At 34.3% G+C, this 24,399-nt stretch overlaps 2 protein-coding genes across 3 annotated transcripts; both read right to left on the bottom strand.

The window, feature by feature from the left end:
- Nucleotides 1–4,918: 4,918 nt before the first annotated feature.
- Nucleotides 4,919–10,976, bottom strand: PNSL5 (cyclophilin 20-2). The gene is made up of 7 exons (XM_039020007.2): nt 10,599–10,976; nt 10,287–10,499; nt 10,010–10,160; nt 9,812–9,900; nt 8,164–8,218; nt 5,979–6,064; nt 4,919–5,335 (listed from the first exon to the last, which is right to left on the bottom strand). The coding sequence occupies exons 1-7, from the start codon at nt 10,626–10,628 to the stop codon at nt 5,183–5,185; spliced, it is 777 nt and encodes a 258-aa protein (XP_038875935.1). The 5' UTR covers nt 10,629–10,976; the 3' UTR covers nt 4,919–5,182.
- A 422-nt stretch (nt 10,977–11,398) lies between these two features.
- LOC120067935 (uncharacterized) lies at nt 11,399–20,585 on the bottom strand. Of its 2 annotated transcripts, none has more exons than XM_039019579.2 (12): nt 20,207–20,585; nt 19,269–19,331; nt 19,122–19,192; nt 16,488–17,396; nt 16,298–16,391; nt 16,138–16,206; nt 15,898–16,014; nt 15,022–15,786; nt 12,705–14,912; nt 12,551–12,605; nt 12,093–12,217; nt 11,399–12,004 (listed from the first exon to the last, which is right to left on the bottom strand). In XM_039019579.2, exons 1-12 carry the CDS (start codon nt 20,280–20,282, stop codon nt 11,682–11,684), a joined length of 4,875 nt encoding a protein of 1,624 aa, XP_038875507.1. In that variant the 5' UTR covers nt 20,283–20,585; the 3' UTR covers nt 11,399–11,681. The 2 variants fall into 2 exon arrangements, with proteins under 2 accessions (XP_038875507.1, XP_038875508.1); XM_039019580.2 differs by having other exon boundaries at nt 12,708–14,912; nt 20,207–20,571.
- Nucleotides 20,586–24,399: the final 3,814 nt, after the last annotated feature.

The raw sequence follows: 24,399 nt of genomic DNA, 5'->3' as shown, positions 1-24,399 counted from the left end.
ATAAAATTATGTAATTAAATTTCAAATTTAATCGCAGTGGTGGTGGTTTAGGAGACTATAATATAATCAAGATTACTGGAAATCAGAGAAGTATTGAAATGCGTAAGAAATTAAGGTGGCACGGAAATAAGATCATGAATTGTGAATATTACAAACTGTCAGAATGAAACGGAATGAGTTTAATATTACAAATATAGTCCATGATGCTCAATTCAAATATGGGTTTTGGATTATATTACAATCCAAACTCATTCCATTACGGATCCCCAAACAACCCCTATACGTTTAAGCTGGAGTTATAAGTCATCGAATTTTAAAACGTAGGTTTATGAACTTTCAGTTTTTTATCTAGTTTTTAAATATTAAAAGGTGTATAATGAGTCTCTAAACTTTTAATTTTGTTTCTAATAAGACTTTGAACTTTTTTATTGTGTCTAATAGGTCATGAATTTGAAAGTTATGAAATTCACAAACCTATTGGATATAAAATTGAAAGTTCATGATCTATTAGATGCAAAATTCAATTTTATGTCTAACAGATTTATTAATTTTAAAAATTGTTAAATACACAAAGTTACCATTAGACTCTAAATATTAAAAGTTTAGAGACCTTTGACATTTTTAAAGTTGATGCACTAATTAGACATAAGACTAAAATTTTAGGGGTCTATTGAATTATTTTAGTTCATAAATTTATTAAACAAAAATATGAAAGATCAAGACCAAATTTATAATTTAATGTTCCTATTTAGGTGAAGGTGTACCATTAGTTTTTAAGTGTTAATAAAGTATAAGAACTAAAATAGAATTAGTTAGATAATTTTACAATAATAAGTATGAAATAAATACTTCTCTTGATATTTTCATCATATATTTCATATGAAAATGTTGTATTCTTATATAATGGTACACCTTTAATAATTAGGGTTTTAAATGGACCCAAAATAGATTGGGAATTTGGCACTAAGGGAGAAAGTGTAGAAAATCCACAATGATTATAGAAACTAAATTTGTTGGGAAAGAATTATTTGATGCATTAATGGTTAGACAGTCAGCCACATGATCAACAAAAGAAACATATCAAACCTCAAGGATACACACAACACTTGATCTCGGAAAAATGTACATCAATATCTTTATGTACTTGGTGTGCATGTTTGAAATACCAAATTTATTGCAAGAGCACCAACACTATATTGTCACACCAACTAAATAGTACGTATGTGGTATGATCACGTCAATTTCATTAAAAGATAATTGTGATCGTACAACATATGTGAAGATGGTTACGAGAATTAAAAATTGTTGGGAAAAACCTCCCACTACTACCGTAGAAATAAATACAAAAATAACGGATAAATTAAAAAGAAAGCAATAAAACTAGGGAAACATAGGAATTAACATGAAAAACTCCAAAATCGGAGAGAAACCATGATCCACTAAAAAAAAATGTACTATGTAATAAATTATTTCTATCACATAGAATAAGTCTCTCCTGGATCCTAATTACAATAGCATTCTCTTAAAGCTTTTGTACTACTCACACCCTTTAATCTCACTCTCATGCTAGACAATACAAAAGAAAAATTAATTAGAGTTAGCAAATACAAGCTTAAAGTGTTTCTAATTGAGACAACGTGAAACTATAGTTATAGGCTCTTTTATAGTGCTTAGAGCTCATCTCTTCCTTGAACATTCCCTGTATAAGACAATCACTCTTCCAATATTTTGCCAAAACCCCAACAACTTCCACCTTGGTAAGATATTTGATGAATCCACAATTTTTATTGCAACCATTATCTTTAACGATAATCATAATTCTCAACTCAGAGAATTATAACTCACTCCACCATAAATAGTAGACTACTTGGAATATCACATTCCAAAATTTCCTTTTTCTTTATATGTTGATTAATATTGCTTAATTTTATGTTGTACTTTCACCTACTTGGCTCACTCAGAAGTTCTTTAGCCATCAACACAACTTCCACCACATACTTTGTATAGCCCCCAAGCTAATGCACATGTGCAAACTTGTGGAATTACTAAGATGACAACCTCTATGATGATAAAGTAGACATACTAAGAAGATGAATAATGTCTTTCACCAAAGAACGAATCACCATCTTCCATGACGATGAAGATGACGTTAGCATCCGACTTAGTACTCTTTGACAAACATGCTTTGTTAGGACAATTCTTTTTTATATATCCAAATTGTCCACATTCCCAACAACCCCCTTTTGTGCATGAACTCTTTCTTCTTCTTCAATTGTAAGCTACCAAATTGAATCATCCTCTAAAGTAAGTCTGTCACTTCAGTATTCTTTCTTTTAACAAAAGTTGACCAGTAGCCTCAATAAAATCTAAAGTTTTTTTTTCTCATACATCAATATTGATTTCATGTGTTCATAAGAAGAAGTGACAAGATAAGTTTAAGTGTCTTATCTTCATCATCAATCTCCATTCTCATCACCTCCAAATTAGAAACGATATCATTGAGAATACCTACATGATCTGAGATTTTTGTACCTTCCACCATTTGTAACATGTGAAACTACTCCTTTAGGTACAACCGATTTTAGATGCTCTTTGTTTGATACATTTAGAGATATCCAATTTCACCACGGGGACGAGGCGGGGATTCTCTGATTAGGTAGGGAATGAGGGAAAAAAATTCCCCGTGAGCTAAACGGGGACGGGGACGGGGAATACATTCTCCGTCCCCACCCCGCCCCGTTCCCCATCCCTACCCCGATTAGTTTCTACATATTTATTTAGTATAGTTATCTAATATTATGTTATTATTATTATTATATAAATATTACATTTAAATTTCAAATTTGATTATTTATTAAAAAAATAATGAATATGTTTATATTTAAATTTAGATTATATACGTGAATGATTTGATTTATATTTACTTCTTTCTACTAAAAAAAATTAATTAGCTTTTTTTAGGCTAAAATTTGAGTAATTTATCTTTAAATTCAAATTGTCATGTAAAACTAACCATAAGAAATAATTTAGTGATAAAGTTAATTATTTAATTAAAATTTACTCACGTTAATAATTTAAATTAATTATTTTTTTCGAAAAAAAGTAACGAAAAAAAATTCCACATGGGGAACCTGATCTCTGGGAATTCCCCGGGGACTAAATCTTCATTTCCTCCCAAATCTTCATCGCTCGTGCCAGCCTTCTTAAAACCTCTACCGAAACTGTCATTGGACTCTCTTAAACCACTGTCACTACTTAACTCTTCAAAAGTTTCACTTTTTGGTATTCTCTTCAAGGCCTTATGTACCCTAGATTGTATCAGCATGTCCTTAACTTTCACTTTCTACAAGCCGAAGTTGATCATTCCATTAAATTTTTCCACAGTAAACTTTACTGAACTTATAAAGTTTGACATATCTGCTTCACTTCTAGCAAATTTACAAATAGTGAACAAAATAGGGAACAATCCATACTATTCACAATACCACAACCCATTTCTAGAATTCTCTTCGGATGTGAAAGTTCAGACAATACAACAACCATATAACATACTAAAAAATTCAAGAATCTACAAACTTGAAGATATGATACTATTTGTTGGAAAGAAACCTCCCACTACTACTGCAGAAATAAACATAAAATAATGGAGAAATTAAAAGAAAGCAACAAAATCAAAGAACACATGGGAATTTACATTATGTGAGAAAAACTACGGCCCATAAAAAAGATATTCATTATGGGAAAAATTGTTACAATCACATGGATGAATTCTTTCCCCAATTTCAATTACAATAGCACTCTCAAATTTTTGTAATACTCATACTAATTAATCCCACTCCCATGCTTGAGAATACAAAAGGGAATTGAACTCGAATAAACACACTCAAGCTTTTAAAGGGGGTTGTTTGGGTATTGAGTTGGTTATTATAGTTTGTTATTATAATTTGTAGGATATAATAGTACGTGGATTATAATAGCTTGTGTGTGAGATGTAGACTATTTTAGTCTGGATCACAATAGTCTGTGATAGAAGTACAAAGTAAAATATTATGAGTTATAATAGTGTATATTTGAAGTGCAGACTATTTTAATCTTAATTGTAATAGTATTTCTATGTGTTTAGAGTACAAATTATTTTATCATGTGTTAGACTTTTTTAATGACCTTGAATAACTATATTTTCATGACCTAACTAATCATTTTCCTTTTTTAAAAAAATGTATTGATTGTGACCCTTGAATTACAAACAAAACAAGCTCACAGCCAAAAAGTTTTCAATGTCAAAGTTCAAACTTCTTTTCCCTTTCTAGAGTTGGAATTGGAAGTAGATGTGGGTTGTATAATTTTTTTTTTTCATTTTTCTAGTACAACCTTTGCAAAAATTCAACCTTTAATCTAAAAAGGTCATATCATCACTTTGTAATTACAATGTAAAATCTATCAATGATAGACTTCTATGATCGACATAGTCTATCATTGATAGACTACAAGGACTGATTCTAATCTTTGCTATGTTAATAAATTCCTCGCATTGTACCATATTTATAACATTAGACCCTATTGCTATATTTGCAACATGCCTATCACCATGGCTATGTTATATTGACAGAAAATAACCAAATAGCAACTTTGAGAATTGGGATTAAGGAGTAATGGGAAGTAATAAATTTGAAATTGACAATGATTGGGTAATAACGACATGTCGAATAAATACACCGACAGAATCTTTACATTCACACACGGACAAGACAAAGACAGACACAAAACACATAACACATCGCCCATTAAAGTTCCTCAATCAACATACAAATTACATATAGAAAACATTATCAATTCTACAATGTCAAAACCAAATATAATTTACTCAGGATGAAGGGGGAAAATGCCCAACCAAGAAACTAGAGAAAAACACAGATCCTTGAAGAGTATAGTTTTTAAGGCGACCTCTTTATTTCTCTTTAAAAAAAGCGGTGGGGGCAGATTCGTGGACGATATACTTGCATAGTTGCTGTCACAAACATCATCTAAATTCATCAAATAAAATCCCGCTTCCTGAGCTCAATTTCACCACCAATAGATTTTACAAGCAAAAAGACTCAACGAAAGGCCACTTAAATTAATTAAGATTAGCTAATCCAAAGGAAGAACAAAGATAGGATCAGTTATCTGGATATTGGTAAAATTAGGCCACCGGAAGCTCGCCACAGTCGCTGATGACGACTTTCTTCAATGGTCGGTCTCCACGGTCTGTTTCTTGCGACTCAATTAGCTTAACTATGTCGAACCCTTCCAGGACTTGCCCAAAAACCACATGCCTCTGATCCAACCATGGCGTCTAACATTCACGCAATAGATGCAAAAATAAGGACTTGGCCAACCAAAGACAGTAGAGAAGATGTGTAGAATCAAAAGCAACACATCTCAACTAAAAGCTTCAATTCCTATACGGCTGCATACACCAAATATCTAACACATCTAAAGATATTATGCCCAAATGCATCAAGAAATAGCAACTCCAGGTATTTCACTGAGTTTGAAACATGATCACCGAGCAAGAAGAAGACAGTTGAACGATTAAGGTATTATATAATTTGTTTTCTAAAGACCAAATGTTTAAATCTCTACCCCAAATTTGTAATTCTATATTCTCAACAAAGAAAGAAGAAAAAGGAAATGAAGAAAAGGATTACTTCCAGTAGAGCAAAATGAAAATAAATCGAGCAATTTTAACATGGTGGATGCTAGATCAGCATATTGTCTCCATTTCAAGTTCAATAAATTTATACTAAATCCCAAAAAAAAAAAATAAATAAATAAATAAACCCGCAGTTAATAAGCATCTAGGCAGAAAAAACTCATATTTTTCCCTCTCAAGGAGACTATTGCCGTGTCAACGAACTCAACTAGGCATTATAATTTTATAAGCTAGGGCTAGCAGCCGACTATAATATCATGGTTGAAGTTTACGCGCACAGTACCTTGACAGTGCATATGAAAAATTGACTTCCATTAGTATTTGGACCTGCATTTGCCATGCTGACAACTCCTGGTCCAGTATGACTCACTGCAAAGGAGAATATGTTCCAGAGTTGAGTAAAGGGGACATGAGACGTCTAGAACACAGACTAGCCTTTTCAATAAATAAAAGGTCAATTCTTGATAAAATATTATATATTATAAAAGAACATATAGAAAAAAATATACAGAGACATTAAGAACTGATAATATTCCAATGAAAAAATGTCAAGCAAGGTGGAAGTTGTCTTTATAACAGTAAAATGTTTGGCAGAACACCTATCTAAGACAAGGATTAAAAGACCAACCAAGGTTCACGTGTGTTTCACAAAACAAATGCACTATTCATACTCAATAAGCAAAGGATTGATTTGGGAAATACAGTTCACTTTGAAGGGGAGATGACCCAAGGGACCAAACCCAAAAGAGAGCAACACCCAGACTCATTCATCAACAAAATGTTTCTTATCCCAAAAAAGGGGAGATTACCTGAAATTTATGAATCAATCATATAAAATGATGACAGACTCAAGAAAATTATTTACTTGGAGAGGATAACCATTTTATTGAATGACACAGTAAAGTTTACACAAATTCAAAGACAGTACACTAGAATCCAAAACAATTCAGCCAGAACCCAGAACTATAAATACGTTGATTTAGCCTCATAAGTGGAAGTTTGCATTGACATTGGATAATGCATGCCTTTGGCCTAAAAATGGAAGCCTACAATGAAATTTGATCTGGGAAGCACCAACAGTTCCCTAAGGTCAGATGCCTGAGCTCAACAACTAGAGCGTACATGCATGAAGGCGCTAACACTGTCCTGATGTAGCTTCAAATTCTTGGACACAATTCTGCATACCTAGACAAGGCCCAAAGGTATAGTTTCCACATACCTGGACATAGACACAGTTTGGACACTACTTGAAATACCCAACGCAACCATGCACCATACAGCATGTACAAACATGCCATGTTGAATTTTTTTCCCTTCTTTTTCCTACTTTAAAAAACTAATGCTACATGCTTGGACAATTCTTAGACACAACAGGTATTTTCCAAAAACCCTTGTGTTTTCCTCACTGGGAGGCAAGGTTATTGCCTGTACGATGAGAGAGCAAGAGACAATTCCAAATCCTGGAGAGATTATTGCGAGCTTGGGATGAAAAGAAAATTTTTAATTTTAAGAAATTTACACCCAAGGAAAGCGAGTTTGAAGGAATTCAGTAGGTAGGTTTGAGTTAAACTCTACCCATAGAATTAAACTACAATTTTATCTTCTAAGTTAGAAAAAGATAACTTAGCTTTTGAATGGCTATTTTCACGTTGTATTTGTGAGATATTTCAAGAAACCTAAAATTTTCATGACAAATAACCTTAACATGTATGTAAATATAATTTATTAAATTAAAATAAATTTAATAAAATAATATTTGCTACAGAATATAAAATAGAAAATTAATCGGTATAAATTAAGTGAAGACCTCTGCTCTTCAGTCCTCCCTTTTGTTTTCTTCCATTATTCAAGGAGGTTGTTACAAAAATAATAATAATAACAACGATAATAATAAAATAATAATAATTATAATTATCATCATATAAATTAAGGGGGCGTTGGGTGCCTTGTGGAGTGGGCTATTACTCAATGTCTGGGTCACCCATTACAATAGTTGAAGTTCCCAATTAATATAATCCATAGATCCCACACTTAGATGCAGTAGAACTATTTGAAAACTCTCTCTGTCTACAATGTTAAATATTTTGTAAGCATCCCCTGTAACCTAGACTAAGATAGTATGCACTCCAAACATAGACTATTATAACTAAGACTAAAATAGTCTGCATCCCAAACATAAACTATTGTAACCCACATACTATAATAACAAATTACTGTAATGACCAAATCAGCCCCCAAATAGCTTCTAAATGTTTAATAATACATGGGCGATATATAATACAATTTTATAAAGAAAAAACATCTAAGAAATTTCATGCCAGTAATGCAAATACAAGTCATTTCTTAATAGACATAAGGTATAGAATAAAATTAGGTTTCCTTTGGTTAAATAGCAAATTTGGTAGTTGTTTACAAAAACAGATGACAAAAAGCAGCAACTGAAGCATGAGGCATAGGATTTAACTTACATTTGAAGTTTTCATCTTTAAATGTACGACCATATATGCTTTTACCCCCAGTTCCCTGAAAAGAGTCAGATCTGGTTAGTAATCATTCAGAATCAATCATCCAAGGAAATTTGTCCTTCACAATATCTACTGCTTTTCAATACAAGCGTATGATACCATGCATAACAAGATATCATTGAACCTATGTGTTTCCCCTGTACTTGCTTCTTTATCACAAATGTCCAAAGTGGTATATCCTCTGACTTCCTTCCCATTTTCATATTATAATCATGTTCAAAGGCAATATTTTTCCCTTTCTTTTACCAGCATGAGAAACTTGCCATATTCACAAAACCTTTCAATCGGACCAACCAGCACTCAACCTAAAAATAACGTCTCTTAACAAAATGTATACTTCGAAGTTTAAATTTCATAGAAATTTTTTATTCAAAACAAAAGGAAATATATCATTTCTAAAAAAACCATAGTGTTCTCCAGGCATATTTATTTGAGACGCTGCATCATGAACACACGCCCCAAAAAAAAAGAGAGAAATGGTCATAGAAATTTCAAGCATTCATGATAGTCTACCTACAAATAACACAACCAAGTAACTCTTCTTTTTCAGTTCAGGTAGGTGCGGATGTTAATCATCTTAGCAAATCGACGTTAAGCTAGCAATTCTACAAATCTTTTGGAATGTGAAATGATTATGTATTTTCCTCAATGTTTATTACCTAATATCTAAGAAGCATGGATACGGATACGACACGACACCAAAATAGTGACACATCATTTTTAAAAAATTTAGGATACGGACACAGGAAGGATATGTTTATAAAAACATATATTTTTTAAAATATATATCGTTTTTATACTAGAAGGAATTCAGAGTCGATGAGTTTATTCATGTCTATGCTTAAAAAATTGATTTGATGTATTTCACTCTCAAATTTTATTATTTTTGTTATACATGTGTTGACTTGGAACATGTAAGATGTTTGATGCGTGTCTACCAAATGTTGGTCCTATTTTGAATTTGTACAAGTGTCAAACACGTGTATATGTATTGAACTAACAAGTATCCAATACGTATCCAACAAGCATCGGAGTGTCCAAGTGTCCGACACGGATACGCAAGTCAAACTGAAGTCTACATGCTTCTTAGTCTAAGACATTGACTTTTTTTATAACTCTCAGAGTCATCCTTAAACACCTATAAAGGGAGGTGTAGTGTCAGGCTCCGATCGAGCAAATTGCCATAGCACACACTAGGAAAAGCTTCTTTCAAATTCTCTTCATTCTAAAATTTTAGCCTAAATTATTTCTCTGTGTCCAAGTGTATACACAAGCTCCCTATATGAAACCAATAATATTTCACAAACTCACCAACTGACGAGAAATACATGCCATTTACAGTAATCGTGATTCTATGTGCATATCCAACCCCATAGGACTATTCCTACCTCCTAGATAGGCAATTACCAAATGATCGATTGACAACAAAAGCAGTTCAGATATTTCAGTGAGCATCTAAAACGTTTTTTTAAAAAGAATCTGTGACTAGATATGAATTCTATTGATACTATGTCAAAAGAAATTGGAAATTCTTGACCTAGTAAACAAAATAATAAATGGTACACATGGAAAAACATTAGAAAGCACTCACATTGCCCTTGTCAAAGTCACCCCCTTGTATCATGAAATCCTTGATTACACGATGAAAGGCAGAACCTTTGAATCCAAAGCCCTTCTCTCCTAATAAAGTTAGTAATTAATCCGGATGCTAACTTGAATTTCTATGGGTAAGAGAGGTAAACAACCTAGAGTCTCATAATATGTGTGTGTGTGTGTGTGTGTATAATACCTGTGCAAAGAGCACGGAAGTTCTCTGCCGTTTTGGGAACATCATCCCCAAATAATCCAATCACAATCCTCCCAGCAAGCTTGCCTACTGGATTACCAATGCTCACATCGAAATATACCTTATTTGTTACTTTCGCTTGTAGAGGTGGTACCTAAAATCAAAGAAAAGAAGACCGATTTTCCGTTAACCAAATGTCACCAACGTTGCCATTTTCAATCTTTGAGTGAACCCTTGCTTTCATTTCAAATGCATACAGAAAAACAATACAATTGCTAACCTCAGCACTAGCTCGGACCGAGCTACGAACAGCAATTCTCGAAGACAACGGATTGAAAGAAGTTGTCAGAGAAGGAAAATGCAACGAACCGGACAGAAAACTCGACGAGGACGAAAGATTCGACGGCGACTGAACCCTATGAAGGTTAACCGAATTAAACGGAGCTGAAGCTTTGGTTTGGGAGACGGTATTGGAACCAGAAGCCAAGCCAACCTTGGAGTGGGAAAAGCAAAATCAATTGAAACGAAATGGAAGTGAAAAATGGAGAATAGAGGAAAGGAAAAGGGAAGAAGAGAAGAGAGGAGAGTATACCAGAGGCGAAGTAGCGAAAGGAGCCGCCATGGATGGAGATTTGTGCTGGAAAGTGAAGTGGAGAGCAGCTCCTTCGATAAGGCTAATAGTATCGTATAAGAAGCGAACAAGAAGGGTATTTTCGGTATTACGATTTTTTTCTCCATTGTGAGCAGCGATCGATGAGTTCGAGGACCGTAAAAAAGTGAAAGAAAGATAACTCAAGATGCTCTTCAATCTTCAGCAGCTGCTCTCCAGTTCCACCATATTTAGTATTTACCTAAGAAAATTCAAATTTCTAACCCATCTTTTTTTCTTTAATCAGAGTTAAGCAATTTATGCTGTAATTAGCTATTCTCATCGTCAAACAACGAATAGCCCTTACACTTCAATTAAGTCAATAAACAATAGGTCGTAAGTTGATAGTTCGGGCCTCATCAAACTCAACAAAAATTATCAGTCATGCTATCCAGTATCCTATTCTCAAATTGACAAATCAAGATTGGTTATTACTCAATAACACTTGAGGTTATTTCCATCATAAAGTTAATTTTACAACAAAAAGGAGAAGGAAAAAAAAAAGTCGAAACTTTCACATTTATGTGAATCACACATTTAATATTTGAAGATAAGATAACTTCCCGTAATGCATTACACTCCATATATATAAAAAGACAACTTCCAATTTTACTTAATAAGTGTCGATTTCACATGAGGACCTACCTTGAATCATTTAAGGGATAGAAATCCTCCATTTCAAATTATTCTTTTTTCCCGCTTTAATTTTGATCGTTAAATCCCAAGCTTTATAAATTCGTAAATTCTTTTAACAAATTTTGATAATATTTCAACTCTCTTCGAAGTTCCTGTACAAAGCTTTGGTAATTTGACCAACTCAAATTTGATCATTTACAACTGCGGAAAAAAAGAAAAGAATTGGAATACATATACCTGCCACATGTTTTAACGCAGCTGACCTCTAAAAAAACCTATACAACAACTTACACGAGGGTTAAACAAAGAAGAAAACAGAAAACTGCACAATCTACAAAAATGATTGGAGAAAGAAAGAAGGAAAAAAAATCAATTTCTGTTCTATTTTGCCTAATCGTCTAAGCGTTGAATTTCACCCATCATAATTCGGTTGCTGGTGACTTTGAAACCGAGTAGAGCGGGATCTATCTGTCTCCCCTTCTTCCCTTTCTTTTTCCCACCTTTCCCTCCCTGCATTCCATCAGATGGCTCTGAAGCCCCCACCGTGGTCAAATGGGCTTCTTGTGGAGCCGTCTTCTTCAGCATATCAATAAAAGAAGTCTCTGACACGTCACTGTCACTACAAGAAGAAGAGCGCCGGAAACGCATCTCTTTCTTCATGGCTGCCATGTTTTCTTGGTTCACCAAGACACCGGCTGGGTCCGGTCTTCCACCTGAACATAGTTAGGATGGATCTTTTATCTTTAAAAAAAAAAGGGCAAAATGAATCGAAGATAACAGAATGGATTAGTTATTATTTACCATCTGAGTTCTTCCCTCTAACGACCGGATCTGCAATCAGGACAGACAATCCATCCTGGGACACTGACGTGCGTGCGACAGGAGGGCGTTTCAGTAAAGTATTATCTTTATTGTGAATGGTCACCCTATCAAAAGACAAATAAAATAGTTTAATGACTAAATTCATATTTATTAAACTAAGAATATAGTTGCAGTGATGGAATGGTGAATGAGTTCGTAATTTCTATAACGTTCAAACCCATTATGAATACTTCTTACGTACATTAAACCAAGACAAACATATGATCTCACAACTAATCTACCTAATATGCTACTTATAGTCTAAAAAAATTTCGTATTCAATCACATGCTGGTCATTACTCATTAATTATTACATATTTCTAAAGTGCCAGATTCCAAATCAGTGCATTTCCACGTACTTATTGAACTGAGAAAATTGTTAAGAAATAAGAACTTACGGGTCTTTAGCAACCTCTTCTGGAAACGTATTAGCAATCTTTTCATTGTGAAAGCCTACATTCCAAAGGAAAAATAGAACATTAGATTGCATCTTCATAATGGAGATTGGTAGAAGAAAATATTACTAAGAAACAGGGAGAGAAAAATATATACCACCAGAGCCAATAGAAGAATGTCGACTAAGGGTATGAGTATCCATTGAAAATTCTCCACGATCAGCAGATACCACTTGATCAAGCATGCTTTCTTGAATTTGAAAGGCTTGAGTTTTCATCAAACCCTCACCTTTCAATCCTCGTACCCTGCCCTCCACCTCTAAGACGTCTCTATTCATAGAAAGGTTACCAGCCATGCCAGAACTAGAGCTGTTAGTTGCACCATTGGCTTTAAGACCAGCTAAAATTGATGCTCCCTTGACAACAGAGACAGAGTCCGACCTGTATGGGATCTTCTCATTGCTTGTCAAGATGCCAGGATTCTCATCTTGCAGTGGTTCATAAGAATTAGAACCATAAGATCCCACTGGCAATGTGTTGTTCATACCTCTTTCCTTGGCTGAATGAAGAATGAACGACTGTTCAAGAGAGCCTGATCCAGAATAGAGGCCAGATGATGGTCTATTGAAAGATGCTCCACTTCCTACATCCAACGATTCTGTAGGTTGATGAACAGATTTCTGATTGAGGAGTTCCATTAATAACTGCTTTGACTTCTCATCATTAAGCCCGTCTGACATCCATAAAGTTGGATCCTCAGAAATCATTTTAGCTTCCAACTCCCTTTTCTGTTGCTCAGCATTGATATGCAGTTGTTGAATGCGAGACTCCATCCAATCATTTCCAAGTCGCTCATTTTTCTCAGACCAGCTGCCTTCAGTTCCATCAAAATGTGAAACATGAAACTGGTTACCGACTAGAGAATGATGATGATTCTGTGGAATGGTACCGGGTGCATATTGCCCCAGTTGACCACCAGGTGGTGCACTGGACTCTTGCAATTCTAAAGCCCGAGCACGAGCCATAGCATTAACAACATCCAGATTCATCCCCTGAGCAACATCAGGATAGGATATTGATCTCTCAAGTGGAAGTGAAGCAGGCTCATAGAGACCTAGTCTAAACCGATCTTGAAAGGAAAGATTGCGCTCAAGGTGATTCAGCTGGTCAGCATGAGCTTGCCTCTGTTGATGGTATAAATCAAACCCTGAAGTCGGTAAACGTTGTGTGCCAGCATGTCCTCTGAAAAACTGCTGATCAGCCTCATCCTCTGGCCAGATAGGACCACCAACATGCCTCTTGTCCTCCATATTGGCCCTCTGCCTTAATGCCATAGACAATTGTCTCGACTGTAGCATCTCCTGCTGGAGAAGTTGATGATCCAATGATTGTATCTGTCCATGCTGAGCCCGAGATATTAATTCAGATAAATCTCTTTGTTCTTGGTGTGGTGGCAAGTGACCAAACTTTGCTTTAAGAAGCTGCTCAAAAGATGGATCAGCAGATCTTTGTTGATGATGAGATTGTTGCTGTAGCTCATGTAAAAGACGCTGCTCCATCATCACCTGATCAAGAGCATTATTGGCTCTAATTGGATCAATATGTGACTGACCAAGACCTGAATCATGCATTTGTCGACGCAACAACTGTTCAAGCAGTGCCTGCTGGACTTGAGACTGATGTTGTTCCTGCAAAAGCTTTTGCTGCTGCTGCAACTGCTGCTGCTGTAATTGATGCTGTAACTGCAGCTGCCGTTGCTGTTGCTGTTGCATCTGCAAGTTCAAGAAATGATCAAGATCGGGTGTACTTCTATTAGCCAACAGCTGCTGCTGGTGAATAAGATTCTGCTGTTGCATATGATGATCTAAAGTAGCTTCACTAGAGTGAGACAACAAATTCCGCTGTTGAAGTGCCTGATGATATTGATGAGACATGAGTTGATCTGCCAAATCAAACCTATTAGATTCTTGTTCTATATGTGGCAAGGAACGAGGAACATTTGCATCCTGGTATACACTCTGGTCAGAATGCATACTTCTTCTGTAAACATCAAGCCAAGTCTCTGCATTAAGAGATGCTTCCGGCTTCCCAACTAATGGTGCGGTTCTTACCATGTTTGAAGGCATGTTAACTAACTTCGTATGTTTTGAATTGGTGACTTCAACTGGTTTCATATTTGTACCTTCCAGCTCAGACCACAGCAATCCAAAAGGGTGCAACTTATTTTCATTCTGAACAGGCACACTGCGATCAGTTAACTCATTCAAAAGAGAAGGTTGGTTGATAGAATTCACCATAGGCAATACCCCAGAAGTGTTTGGAAATTGGTAACCATCGTTGCCAGGTCTTCCAGAAAACACAATTTCTAGAAAACAGAGAAATTATCATGATGCGTTTGTCAAAAAAGAAGAAATAGCGTACTATTACAAATATAACAAATAAAACAAATCAACAAAGTAAAGAACACAACAAACCTTCATCCTGAGCAACAACATCATGAAAGCTTTGACCCTTGGAATGCAATTGAAATGGTGCTTCAGTCTCGGGCATCCCAGATGAAATGTGTTGATTGGAAAGGCTATGTAATTCAGCGAGTGACCGATGAACTTCATTTGTTGTGGATGCATCATTCATATCAAGAGCTGGATGCTTAGAAGGTAAATTCGTCTCCAGTATTCCTCCTGAGGCACCAGACTGGCCCGAAAGAGATTTTGTATCAGCACAATCAACACTTCCCTCTCTAACTTTCAAATGTGGCATAACCTCCCCCAACTCACAGAATGGGGACTCAGGGGCATCTGCCAACCGAACAGGCAGGTCCAACCCAAAGAATCCTTGTTCATACCACAAGATGATGTCAGCCCCAATAAAAGGCCCCTGTATAACCCCTTGAGGATCAAGATAGAACAAACTCAACTCCTCAGATTTCACATCAGAACTTTTATTTGGATTTTGCTCAGAGAAAGGAATAAAGAAGATAGAACTAGGGTCATCAGAAAGCTTGGATCTGACATCAAACGAATTGGCGGACTCAATTTCATCAAAGTTATGAGGCCTTTTATAATCAGAATCTGCTCGCCCATTCACACCAACATTTAGCTGAGTACCAGGGTGTCCACCACCAATCTCCATCACACGTTGGGAGGCTACTGTAGAAATTGTGTGGGCCAATCCACCAGAGTTTGGCATAGAAATGGCACTAGACCTTTTTTCCTCTTCCTTATGGCTGAAATATTTTCCTGATTCAAAGAAATTGGAAATGCCAAAAACCTTTCAGTAACAGACGGCACTAAACAATATCATATTGTTATCAGCAGATAACAAAAAAGATCTAGGGTATAAATTTTAACCATCTAGGACATCTCTAATTGAGGTCTGACTCCAAATGCTCCTGTCATTAGCATCTTGGCATGCTTCATCATTTGTAACTTCATGACTCACATTAGCATTATCTTCAATCGGAGTTGCTGCAAAGACATCCATTTTGTAAAGTATATTGGTTATCCTTGATAACTAGATAAAGGAAATATATGGAGAACTTAAGATAAACAAGTCTATGGTAAGCAAAACTTGTAGATCAAACACAATACCTGCTACATTCTCGGACTCTAAAGTTGAATCCAGAACAGTCTGACATCCATCTATGGAGTCTACATCTCCTGGATTAGATTTCAACAAAAATTACTTCCCAGTTTAGTTTTTAAGAAGTTAACGAATAAACAGATGCCACAGCCATTGAATAGCAAATACCTAAAACACATTCAGCTAGCTTCCCTTTCTTATGTGAATTGTAAACAACCCCGCTACTGGTGATTTTCCCCTTCCATATGTCACCAAGGGTAGTCTGCATGAAACAAATGATAAAGTGATGATCAGGATATTAATTAAAATCTCCAGAACATTTATTGCCATCCAACATTTCAAGAAATTCATTTGTTACCTCCTCTTCAGCATCCGGAGAAACAAAAGCCAATGGTTCTACAACACTACGTTGAGTCACATGCTGCAATTCTTCCATATCATCAGGCAGATCTGAGAACGATGGATCAGATTTCTGCCTCCGATATATGTCGAGAAGCTTACCCCTAGGATAACAAAAAGCATGAGATGAGTATCTTGGTTTCCCAGGAATATTTTCGATCTTATCCAAGTGTGGAACTCCAATGAGACCAGTAGATGATCTCCCAATAGTATTTCCCCTTCCTCTTCCAATTGTAAATCCTAAATTAGACCCCCCATCTCCCCGCCCTCTCTCAAGTGAAAAACCAGGTGCAGCACGAGAAGAAGTTGAGCCAACAGAATGGCTTTCCATCCTATGGCGAGGCCTCCATTTATCACGCGATTCAGAGTCACGCTCGGAAGCAGGGCGATTGCCACTCACTGATTGACTGTCATTGCGAACATCTTCCTTGTCAGCATCTGATCGTTTGTCCATCCGTGATTCCTTTTCCTTGTCATCTGGTCCCCATCTCAACGTCCATTTGTTGTCACGTCGTGCATCATGACTAGAAGTACGACTATCATGCCCAGAAGTACGACTGTCATGACTAGAAGTGCGACTATCATGTCCAGAAATGCGCCCATCATGCCATCTGTCCGAGTTAGGCAGAACTCTACCCTCCATTGTCTCCTTAGTTGGCATGTTATCGATGCGGCGCTCAGTTTTCCTGCGGCGACCACCAAGTAAGCCAGTTTCTCGCTCTTCCTCTCGCCAACGGCGGCCACTTTCATTTTCAGAAGTACTCTTCCTCCAATCCTTCTTGTCCTCGGACCCATCAGGGCGCCAACCCTCTTTCTGATTGAGATCAGTTGAGTTAGCAAGGGACACTGGTGTTGGAGCACGCACTTCCTGTTCCACATTGAACAGAACGCTTATCTACTGCAAAAAAGTTAATGTGGGCTCTATCCACCAAATTCAATTTCTTCCAAAGGATTAAATAGAAGTTGTTACAATGTTAGGAATTTAACAAAATATACTCCTTGTTGACAGACAACCAATACAACCTTGCAGTTAACTGGGTGTGACCAGAATAAACTCTGGCTATAACATGATAGCAATTTGCTTTTTTTTTTCCAATAATAAACAGAAAACCTGTCAATTTCAGACCATGCGTTACCTAGCTTCTCTACGAAGATCTACAATAATAGAACACCTGTATTTTGAAAATTCTATACCATCAATCAAGACATAGTAAAAGTTGGGAAAACTTTAGCTTAAAGCACGCCAAGAAGAGACTTTCATTCTCACTACAAACAAGCTAGTAGAAAAAGAAACTAGCCAACAATACTAAAATCTTTTCTAACATTTTGCGCCTAGAGCAAGAGAGACCTTAACCAGACTCATAACATCATTTTTATGCCTATTAAAATTTCTGCAGGAGAAACTTTAAAGATCAGCTAAAAACATGGAAGACAGGAATTTCTATAATATTCCAATTGATCCAAAATTGAAGTTCAAAGGTAAGTCAGCAAAGTTGAGAAGAGAACAACACTTCAGTAGCTCCAATCCCCATATTCAAAATATGATACAGTCTGTGCAAGCTAAGAGGCTGGTTGACTTTCTGAAAATTATTTTTGAGAGCAGTTTTGCAAACTTATCTTTTAAAACAGTCACCTAATTTTTAAGTTCAATTAGTTAACAAAGATATCTTATGTTATCTTGATTACATTTAATTCTCGTGCACATAAATTTAATACAACACATTTAAATCAAGCTACAGTAAAAAACGGACATAATTATATATAGATCTTTAATTTAGGAAACATCAAATAAAACAAATGCACAGAAAAATAGTATCACATTTACCTCTTTTTTCCGCTTGTTTCTCGACACTTAAAATTTATCGTGCCAAATAAAAAAAAAATTAATACATTTTCAAACTCAAAAATCGATTTCTAAACATGACCAAAAAGAATTCCCATAGGCTGTCAAATTCTGGGTGTATCATCAATGTCTATCTCTTTATGCTAAAAATTAATACATTCTTTATCTTCATTGTGCATAAAGACTTCGTCATCTTTCAAAGTAATAGTTGGAAGAACATCTCAGGTTTGCTCTCCTTTACCTCTTTACCTCTCCCAAAAAAGTTCAGGACTTCAGGTGACAACAACAAATAAATCACTTTATGAAATAAACCAAAAGATCACATAAGTTGACGGCAAGAAGACATATTTTTTTTATAGAATAGAGATACACAACACTTTGAAACTTCCCAAAAACAACAACAAAAAAAAAATTATTAGTTCTTCAAATACAAAATTGAGACAATAACACAATCTATTCAAGCAAACTCTATTATCTCATAAGCATAAGCAAGATGGTTTTGTTATCTCTACAAGAACATAACATTGATTCAATAAAATAATGATTTCAGGTGGGAGCATAAAGGGAACACAAACATAATACAAAGTGGCTGGCCAATTCCTTACTTTTGAAATTAGGCATGCACAGACATGTTGTAGAATAAATGCTTAGAAGGATACAATCAGGAAACAAAAACATATCGATAAACCTTCTCCAACAATAGAAAGGAGATTAAATGAAATTATGCCAAACATTTCAAAGTATTACCACCTTAATTTCACTTGGTTTAGCATATAGCCATTGAGGGGACAAAGGTATGCTGTTCTCTGAAGCCACTGGGTCTGCAGCATTTTAACATGTTAGTATTGTTAATCTTACAAGATAAATGAACAAACTCATAATATGCAAGAAAAATACCTTTCGACTCATCAAGGAAGGTCGAGAGCACCTTCTCCTCTTCATTCCCTCCAGAAGCTTCCACTAGCGTAGGGAAATGTTGTGTTTGCAAGATTAGTAAGGTAATAAATATAACATAATAATATAAAAAGCAAAAATCACTTTAGTGGCAGTACATCTTGCTAAATCACGAAAAAAAAATACAGAAACTGCAAGAATCGGACATCAATAAACCATTAGGAGACAACAAGAAAGAAAATAATAATAATGATCGCAACAAGTGGATCGAGAAACTAACAAATAAAAATAAAAAGCCTAAAAGTTAGCCACCATAGTGATCCCTTCAGTAAAGATTACAGCCCCATAAACAAATTGGATAACAAAATATAAACATGTGTTACACAAGTGAACTCCAGAGGATTGGGATGGCAAATACCGAACCACATATCAACGAAACTAAACTGGCCGAAACTTAGAAAGAAAATGTAGATTCGTTGAACAACAACCTAAACAGCAGTCCAATTAAATACCTCCCACCCCCATCCAATTACCATAGAACCAAAAACAGATAAAAATGAAAACTAATACAACGGCGAACGGCGAACGGCGAACGAACATAACCTATCAAAGACGAGTAAAAATTCAAATAAAAAACACAGAAAAAGAAAGCCACGCGATCTGAAAACCCTAAGAAAAAGAAATCTCAAAAAAGAAGAAAAAAAATGGTCAAGAGTAAAACATTCAAAACCCTAATTCAAGAAGTGGAAACAGAAAGATTCAAATCCGGAAGCAAAGCCGAGAGGACGGATAGGTCAGATCAAGAAACCAAAAGGAGACATTAAGCGAAACAAATTGAATCGAAGAAGACACGGGATCAAATCAAAAGCAGAAGGAACACAATTGAGAAAGAGAAAGAAGTGGGTGAATATAGATATAAATATAAGGAGATTTGGAAGTACCTTTGGGCGTCCAGGAGTGATCGGAAGGGCGGGAGGAAAGAAGATCGTCAGGGAGATCGAACTTGCCGTCGGCCATGGGAGACGGATGAATAGAGTCGGAGATCGAAAGCAAAGGCCGGATTTGTGCTGTGGAGATAGAGAGATGGAGGAGGGGGGAACGAAGTGATTTGCAGAGAGAAGCTGAAGAGAAGAGAAGAGAAGGTTTGTGTGAGAAAATCTAGGGGTTTGGGAGAATGGTGAAACTGTTGCAGAGAGGGAGAGAAGAGAGAGAAAGAAGAGAGAGAGAGAAGCTGTGTGTGTGAAGAGAGAAGGAAAAGGGTAAGGGGAGGGTTTGTGTTTGGGTGGTCAGAACAGCTAAATCAACTAACCAAGTAAATGTGATTTCTTCTCTTTCTAATTTTTTTCATTTTTATTTTCATTTTTTCTAAATCTCCATTAATATATATATATTTTGTTTTATATATATATATATATATATATATATATGTATGTATATATGTATGTATGTATATATGTATATATCAATATCTTTCTTCTTCATTTTTATTTTATTTTATTTTATAATAAAGCGTCTATCAATATTCAATAACTAAATGGATTAGATTATGACTACTCAAAAAATAAATAAAATTTTGAGTTTTAATTATATTTTTAAATTTTCTTTTCTATTAGTTGGGCCTGTGGGCCGAGAGCTTGTTTCATTTGTTGAATAAATGGACTAAACCGACCCAATGGATCGGCCCTTTTTTAAAGCTTGGATGGGCCTTGAAAAGGGTTGGGAGAAATTTCATTGGAGACCGCGAGAAATAAATACTGAAGAAAATAAATGAAACATTAATTTAAAATATTATACGTTAAATGAATATTAACTCACATTAATAAATAACAATAATGGAAGTTAAAATTTGAAAATGATATAAGTAAGGAATGAATTGTATATTTCAAAGTAAAAATGTTAAATTAGTCTAAAACTAACTCTAACGAAATAATTCAAATATATAATATACAAAAGTATTTCTCATGTAAAGATATCTTTTGAAAAATGGTTAAAGATTTAATGTAAACATTTTGCATAATAGAAAATTAGTAAAAGATAAATCTATACATGGTAATTGGTACTACTATTGTTGATCAATAGCTTATATGAATGAGGTGAGATTTAGTGAAATAAAATAATTATTTATTAATGAAAATTTTAGTGTGGATATAGATGGTTTAAACTTCAAATCTATAGTCCTTCGGGGCCATTTGATAAAATTGGAATAATACAGTGAAGATTAACATGTTTTGTTTGATATTAAAAAATCGAGAAAATGATCCAATCTTGAATTAAAAAATAAAATAAAATAAACTTCAAATCTATTATCTAAATTTTTTACCTACAAACTTGCAATTTATATTTCAATATCAGATTTTTTTTTTCTTTTCTTTCAATGAAAAATTTCAAAATCAGATTAGATGGAATGAAAGAGTGAAGAGTTCAATTTTGCATTTTCCAGTTTAATCTATTGTTATTTTCTAGATAAATTTTTGGGTACAACCAAATTGTTTCTTAAAATCATATGATTGTTTGGTAGAAGGTTATATAGATGTTTGTTAAACGAGAAATTTCGACTAAGTCACGTCATCACAACAAAAATTCAAGTCTATTTGTATTTTGTAGAATTTATAAATATTATCGGACCGAGTAATTAAAGTCACCCGAATCCAAATGTCAATACAATTCAAGTTCATTGTGGAAATTGGAGCCAAAAAAGATATTGGGCCCAACTTTTAGACGTATTTAAATAATAATACGTATAATGAGTTAAGTATGTGGATTAATATTTTATCAATTATTTTATTAGATTTAACCCTATGTGATCTAATTAATTTAGTTTGGGACTTATTATGTGATTTAATTAATTAAAGTCTACATTGCTAATTGAGTATGGACTAGGTAGAAGCTCATAGAACTTAGATCTATAGTCTCCAATAAACCAAAACAACAAGTCTTTCTTGAATCCATCTAGGGAGATCCCACTAAGGTTATTCCAAATTTTTGTTGAGGAAGATCATAGTCATTTTAAAGTCATCATAATCTTGAAGCTATCATCAATCTCAATGGAATCCTCAATAGAATATGGTATGTTATTTTCTATTGACAATTTGACATGAGTAATCCTAGTCTTTATCTATTCAATATAGATATAAAGTTATTTTACTAACAAGTGTTATCAGGGTATGAATTTCATGTTGAATTGTTAGTTAATATTTGTTTTTCATTGGTAAATGATTTGCGATTTCTGTAATTTTTTTTCCCTTAAAAGTAATCGATGTTGTGAAAGATTGGTCTTGATGTCCTACACATTGAGTTCCCGAAGTTGTTAAATTTCAGTTTCCATGTGTTTTTGTTAAATGAGTTTTATCTCAACGAATACCGTGGATTTTGAAATTGATTGATAATGTTGAATTCGGTGATTTTAGTCAATTCGGTGGATTCTTTTTTAATTGATTGTAGATCTTGTATTTGTAAAGAATTAATCAATCGAATTTGATCAATCATGTTGATAGTTCCTATGTAATTTGGAATTGATTGATAATTGTGTGCATCTAACTTCTATTTGATTGATCAACTCGTGGATTTAAATTTAAATTTAAATTTGATTGATATTTGGTGAATTTAAATTTAAATTGATTGATAATGTAGTAACTTTAAATTTAAATTTGATTGATATTTTGGTAAATTTAAATTTGAATTTGATTGATAATATGGTAAATTTAAACTTAATTGATATTTTGATGAATTTAAATTTAAATTTGATTGATAATATAGTAAATTTAAATCTGATTGATGATATTTGATGATATTCACATATTTATGTTGCTTTAATTATATTATGTGCATGTAATTATTGGGTGAGTTTTGGTATATGGTGTTATTCTTCTTCTTCTTTTTTTCTTTTTTACAATAATAGTGTTATATTATTTTGTCTTATATTTGGATTTAATTGGTCAAAATAATATGTTACCAAAGTAACCTCTGTAATTTATATTAGTTTAATTATGAAATATAAGATGTGCATATTCATGAATTTATGCAAATAATTACCGACCCAAATTAAGATAATTATTTGGTCAAATTGTGAGTATGCATGTGGTATAGAGTACATGATAATTATAATGATTGCTCATGTAAAAAATGGTCGGTCCAAAGAAAAGTTATTTTTTGATATAATTTATTGTAATACTTTGATTATTACATTGAGAGTACCATTTACAATTGATGTTTTTGCCCAAAGGTTGGACATCAATGTTGTGCTAGGTCTATTGTTAAAGAGGCCCACCACATATGTGAAATTATTTTGTTATATTTTAATTATGAGTGTATGTTTTGTTCGTTTATTGTTTCAGTTAGTCTTACTCAAATACCTGAAAATATAAAGTCAATCCCTAAGTTGAATAGATCGAAATTCAAGATTTAGAAAGAAGACATAGAGATACTTCTCGGGTGAAAGGACTTGAACCTTGCATTAAGGACGGATTAACCTACTTCTATTGAGGAACAACCGAATATGGCTAATATAGAGAAATGAGAACGGTCAAATCACATGTGTCCGATGATCATTAAGCACTCCATTCCGGGGTCTTTTCGGGGTTCTATCACAAAAAGTGAAAATGTCAATAAGTTCCTCATCCAAATTGAGAAATATTTTGATAAAATGAAAAAGGGGAAGTAAGTAGTCTTTTGACTTCTTTAACTTCTATGATGTATAAGGGCAATGAAACATAAGGGAGTAATTATGGAAATGTCCAAACTCGTAGGTAAATTAAAGGTACTTGATAAATTATGTCAAAATAAAACTTTACTCATACATTTGATATCTGCTACTACTTACATAATTATATTAATACAGGGTTGCTTGTGGAGCCGATCGCCAAGTGATGCTGAAAGACCCATCTATGTGGGCGATGGCAAAGCAGTTCCAGTTGGAGCTATTAGGAATTTTAGATTACATTTAAAAGCTGGTTATTATTTGAATCTGAATGAGACTTTTGTTGTACCATCATTTAGACAAAATTTAGTTTCTATTTCTAGTTTGGACAAATTTGGTTTTTCTTGTTCTTTTGGAAATAACAAAGTTAGTCTTTTTCAAGATTCCAAGCTTATTGGTATCTGTTCTTTAATTGATAATTTATGCTTTATTATTATG

Source organism: Benincasa hispida, chromosome 12 (genome assembly GCF_027475165.1).
Source record: "Benincasa hispida cultivar pf3 chromosome 12, pf3_genome.v1.1, whole genome shotgun sequence".
NCBI lineage: Eukaryota > Viridiplantae > Streptophyta > Magnoliopsida > Cucurbitales > Cucurbitaceae > Benincasa > Benincasa hispida.
Note: the sequence above shows the minus strand (reverse complement) of the source record. Positions and strands in the feature narration are given on the sequence as shown.

Coding starts and splice junctions, on each gene's coding strand:
- LOC120067935 (XM_039019579.2), bottom strand. CDS start 20,282: ATGGCCGACGGCAAGTTCGATCTCCCTGACGATCTTCTTTCCTCCCGC. Junction 16,015..16,137: donor AGAGTCCGAGAATGTAGCAG/GTATTGTGTTTG, acceptor ATGTCTTTGCAG/CAACTCCGATTGAAGATAAT. Junction 15,787..15,897: donor AATTAGAGATGTCCTAGATG/GTTAAAATTTAT, acceptor TCTTTGAATCAG/GAAAATATTTCAGCCATAAG.
- PNSL5 (XM_039020007.2), bottom strand. CDS start 10,628: ATGGCGGCTCCTTTCGCTACTTCGCCTCTG. Junction 8,219..9,811: donor GTGACTTTGACAAGGGCAAT/GTGAGTGCTTTC, acceptor GACTCTTTTCAG/GGAACTGGGGGTAAAAGCAT. Junction 6,065..8,163: donor TAAAGATGAAAACTTCAAAT/GTAAGTTAAATC, acceptor TCTCCTTTGCAG/TGAGTCATACTGGACCAGGA.